The sequence below is a fragment of the Belonocnema kinseyi genome, chromosome 5, assembly GCF_010883055.1.
Source record: "Belonocnema kinseyi isolate 2016_QV_RU_SX_M_011 chromosome 5, B_treatae_v1, whole genome shotgun sequence".
Classification (NCBI taxonomy): domain Eukaryota; kingdom Metazoa; phylum Arthropoda; class Insecta; order Hymenoptera; family Cynipidae; genus Belonocnema; species Belonocnema kinseyi.
The window spans coordinates 20292706-20296681 of record NC_046661.1 but is presented as its reverse complement, the minus strand read 5'-3'; the positions used below and the strand labels follow the sequence as shown (position 1 = coordinate 20296681).

The following is a 3976-nucleotide window of genomic DNA, read 5'->3' as shown; positions in this document are numbered from 1 at the left end:
AGGATGGACGAACCCCTTTCCCTAGCTTCTCGTGGGAACAACAATGACAACACCAAACATAGTTGTAGTAAGTGCGGTTCAGAACAACAGAACGCGCAGGGCCTACCAATCTAGAGCCGGGGGAGTCAATGAAAATGGATTCAATACGATGGATCGGCGGGATCTCGCGACCTTTGGGTGGACGGAGCGACTGAATCACTACTTGCGAGAGTGCTACGATGCGAGTGTGGCTCCTGAACGGGGTTACATGGCACGGCTGCATGCTCTGTGGTGCGAGAAACACCCGGATTTATCGCACTCTTCGCAGCAACGTCTGCGAAACCATGCTGAACTACTCCGAAAAAGGGGCTATGTGAGTGGAACGCCTATTTTACCACAGCCAGGACAAGCCGGCAACAGGGAAAGAGAGGCGACACTAAAAGCAACCGCGGGCAGGCATCCAATAGAGGAAGAGCGATGCTTTACGACCCGGAGAAACATCAACACCAAGGTTTCTCTCAAGCCCTAAAGATCTGGCTGAAATGGATGACGAGCTTCGTGGAAATTTTTCCGGTGAATCCGACCTCTGGGCTATCAATTATTGTGTGTATAATGCAGCGAGAGCTTTGGCCGATGCGAATCGTAAAACAAAACCAACTGCTGATCATAAGACCAAAAGACGAATGCATCAACTTGCCATAAAGATAGGCTGGGCAAGACAGTACGCGTCCCGCATTCAGTGTGTGATTGACCACATCACATCTGCCAGGAATTTTACCGCCAAGGTTCGAAAGTTCGCGCGCGAACTTCGGACCCGTTATCACACACTTAACAAGTGAAAGCTGCTGACCATCAGGCAGCATATTGTTGGGAGAATACGGATACTATCTGAAGCTAAGAGAAGTCTAGAGCGGAGAGAGAGGTAGGTCAGAGAAAATCAACAGTTTCTCTCTGAGCCATCTCGACTCTTCCAAGACCCTCCAGTTACTGTCGAACACCCACCCTGTGTGGCAAGAAATATATGAACAACGAGGCTCAAAGAAAGGCGTAGCGGCATGTCGGGAGAACCTGCTCATCGATAGATGTGTCTGCAAAGATGCAGCATTCTACCAGCGTGACCTATCGATGGCCTGGATTGATTATCGGAAAGCTTTCGATTCGACCTCCCATAGACTTATCATCTGTCTTTTGGAAATCTTAAAGGTTCATCCGCAAATAGTTAGGTGCATAGAGAGATTGATGCTGCTTTGGAAAACCAGATTTACCATCTCATCTGGAAAAAATCGTGTGACAACTAACAAGGTCATCTTTCAGAGAGGTGTCTTTCAGGGTGACACCATAAGCCCACTCCTCTTTTGCCTAACATTATTGCCACTATCTCTAGCACTTCGCCATTCCGACGGGTACTTGTGAGGCAAACCTTGCAGATCGAAAGTATAAGGTCACTCATGTATTTTACATGGACGATCTTAAGATCTATGCTAAAAACAAAGAGCACTAACATCTAGCTCTAGGGATTGTCGAACGATATACTAAGGAAATTGGAATGGATTTTGGGTTAGAAAAATGCGCCAAGGTTTATTTGAAGCGAGGCAAACTGAATGTCATCCCTGAAGAACCTGATCTCGTTGATAGAAGCGCTATACGACACCTTTGCGCTGGTGAGACTTATACATACCTGGGCGTGCCACAGAGCCGCATTCAAGATGTGACATGCATAAAGGATACTTTCCGAAGCAGGTACAAACGTCTCATCCGGCAGATTTGGTCTTCTGAACTGTCGGAGAGGAACACAGTATCTGCAACGAACATGCTTGCTGTCCCGGTAGTACTCTATTCATTTGGAGTAGTTCCACGGACGAAGAACGAGCTCAGATCCCTTCATATCGGGACAAGAAAGGTTATGCACATGAACAAAAGCATGCATCTTAAGTCTTCTGTTCTTCCCTAGGCCATGCCACAAGTTGTAGTCAAGGTACAAAATTCGAGAAATTCTTGCATTTTTTGTAAACTTCTCACGTAGTCTATTCTCTTCCAAGGACCCAAAATATCTTTATTAAAAGTCATTTGACGTATATTCAAATGAGCATTTCAACAGTTAAAAAAAGTTGCTCGCTCTTTTGTTGAGCGGTTATTAACATTTCAAATTCAGTATTGATTTTTAATAGTACCCTCGCTGGTCGTACCAACAATTTGCGACAGTAGTGTATCTATTAATGTTTTATGATTATTTTGTTTCAAATAGGATGCCCTGGTACACCGGTTAGAGCATCTTGCAGACACAGTAGTTGGATTGGAATCTTTTGCCGGTTCTGACAAGGAAGCGAATCCAGTCTTCAAGGATTATCATGGTTTGATGCATATAAAGAAAGTTTCTGCCTTTAATACTTTGGCGCCCCACTGTCCCCATTCCATGGATTTGGCGTTCAAACTAAGGCGGAAAAAGTTTCTCATCGAGGTACTTTTATTATATTATCATTAACAAACCGATAAATTTTTACATCATACAGATTTTTGTTTCATTGCATGTCAACAAAGAAACTTTAAATTAAAATCACTAAACAGTTTCTGATTTCCTTAGGTTTTACACATGCCACCAGAATTAGGTGACACGGCGCAACGTGAGCAGGACGATGTTGCATGTGGGAGTGGGAGCACTAGATCAAGTGTACTTGAGTTTTAATAAAAATTATTTTTGTTAAGTCCAACCTGACAATTATAATTGCCTTCAACATTCTGTTCAGGAATTTATATAAGAAGTATTGAATTCATGCTTAATTGCTTTAAGGCATTATAAGGAATATTATAAGGGCGACAGTCCCATTCATAGTTAGTCCTGCTCTTCGCATACAAGAGCTAAAATCTAAATAGCAACTTTTATTAGTATTTCATATAAACGCAAAATTATGTTACGAATTTAACTAGATTACACTTCAGACTAGTTTCAAGGTTAAGTATTAGACATAATTTGTCTGCTCGAATTGAGAAACTAGTGAGTCGTAATTAAAAAAGCACCTTTTAATTTGAAAAGGAACACGCACTAAATGTATGGGAAAATAGCTTACGGTGGATTAGGTTGAAACTAGGTAAATATGTAGATTATAAAGGTTTAATGAAAGATACGGGAAAAATTAAGAAAAATGGACACTTTTTGCGCTATACGGCGCTGAGCACTTGATTTTGTGAAGACAATGAATTCTTATGTATGCTGAAAGAGGAGAGAGACGACGGCAGAGCGAAGTAGGTACCACATGCTAGTTTGATAATGATGTTCGTTGCGCGCATCCCAAAACTACCGAACATACATCGCGCGCTGGTCTAACCGACCGAACTCAAGCGCTCGAGATGTAGTCTAAAATTCAAAACATGCTTCCATGCGCACAGATAAGGTTCCAGCGTCAGGTCGAAATAAACCGCAGTTATTTTAAAGATATATATCGCATGCTTCTTAAAACCTCCGACCGCTAAGCGCTCAAGATATTAATTCAACAAACCGTCACTGCTAGAACGTTGAAAATGGTGCCCGGTTATATCAATATAAAATTAAGTAATATTACAATGATATATATCTCGCGCTGGTCTAACCGACCTTACGCTAAGCGCTCGAGATGTAGTCTAAAAATCAAAACATGCTTCCGTAAGCGCAGATAAGGTGCCAACGTCAGGAACATTTACTATTAAGTGAAATCTGCACTTGAGTAGCTGCGCACTGCCCGCTTTGTGGCTACTCTACTGCGGAACTCCGATGATCTCGTAGCTAATCTTTCTCACCCCCTTGGACGCCGTGCCATCAGCGAAAATTCTTGGAAGGCTTTACACGTTAAGGGGATGTATATTGCGAGAGCAGTGTAGTATATATTGCTATAACGCACTGCACAAATCGCTCGGGGGATGGTTTTTATGGTTCGGGGAAACCATAAAAGAATAGTGTCCTAAAAATTGTTATTAACCATTAAAAAAGTGGAATTTCTTAAAAGTTTTTTTGTTGCAAAATTGA

At 42.2% G+C, this 3976-nt stretch overlaps 1 protein-coding gene across 2 annotated transcripts in view; it reads left to right on the top strand.

Annotated features, from left to right (window-relative positions):
* LOC117172899 (elongator complex protein 4) overlaps nucleotides 1-2687 on the top strand; it is a 47227-nt gene extending 44540 nt beyond the window's left edge. Inside the window, exons 4-5 of one of the 2 annotated variants that reach the window (XM_033361191.1) lie at nucleotides 2225-2437; nucleotides 2561-2687. In XM_033361191.1, coding sequence (XP_033217082.1) covers nucleotides 2225-2437; nucleotides 2561-2662 — 315 coding nt within the window. In that variant the 3' untranslated portion in view covers nucleotides 2663-2687. The remainder of the gene's footprint in view (nucleotides 1-2224; nucleotides 2438-2560) is intronic. The other variant, XM_033361192.1, reaches the window with a different exon arrangement.
* Nucleotides 2688-3976: the final 1289 nt, after the last annotated feature.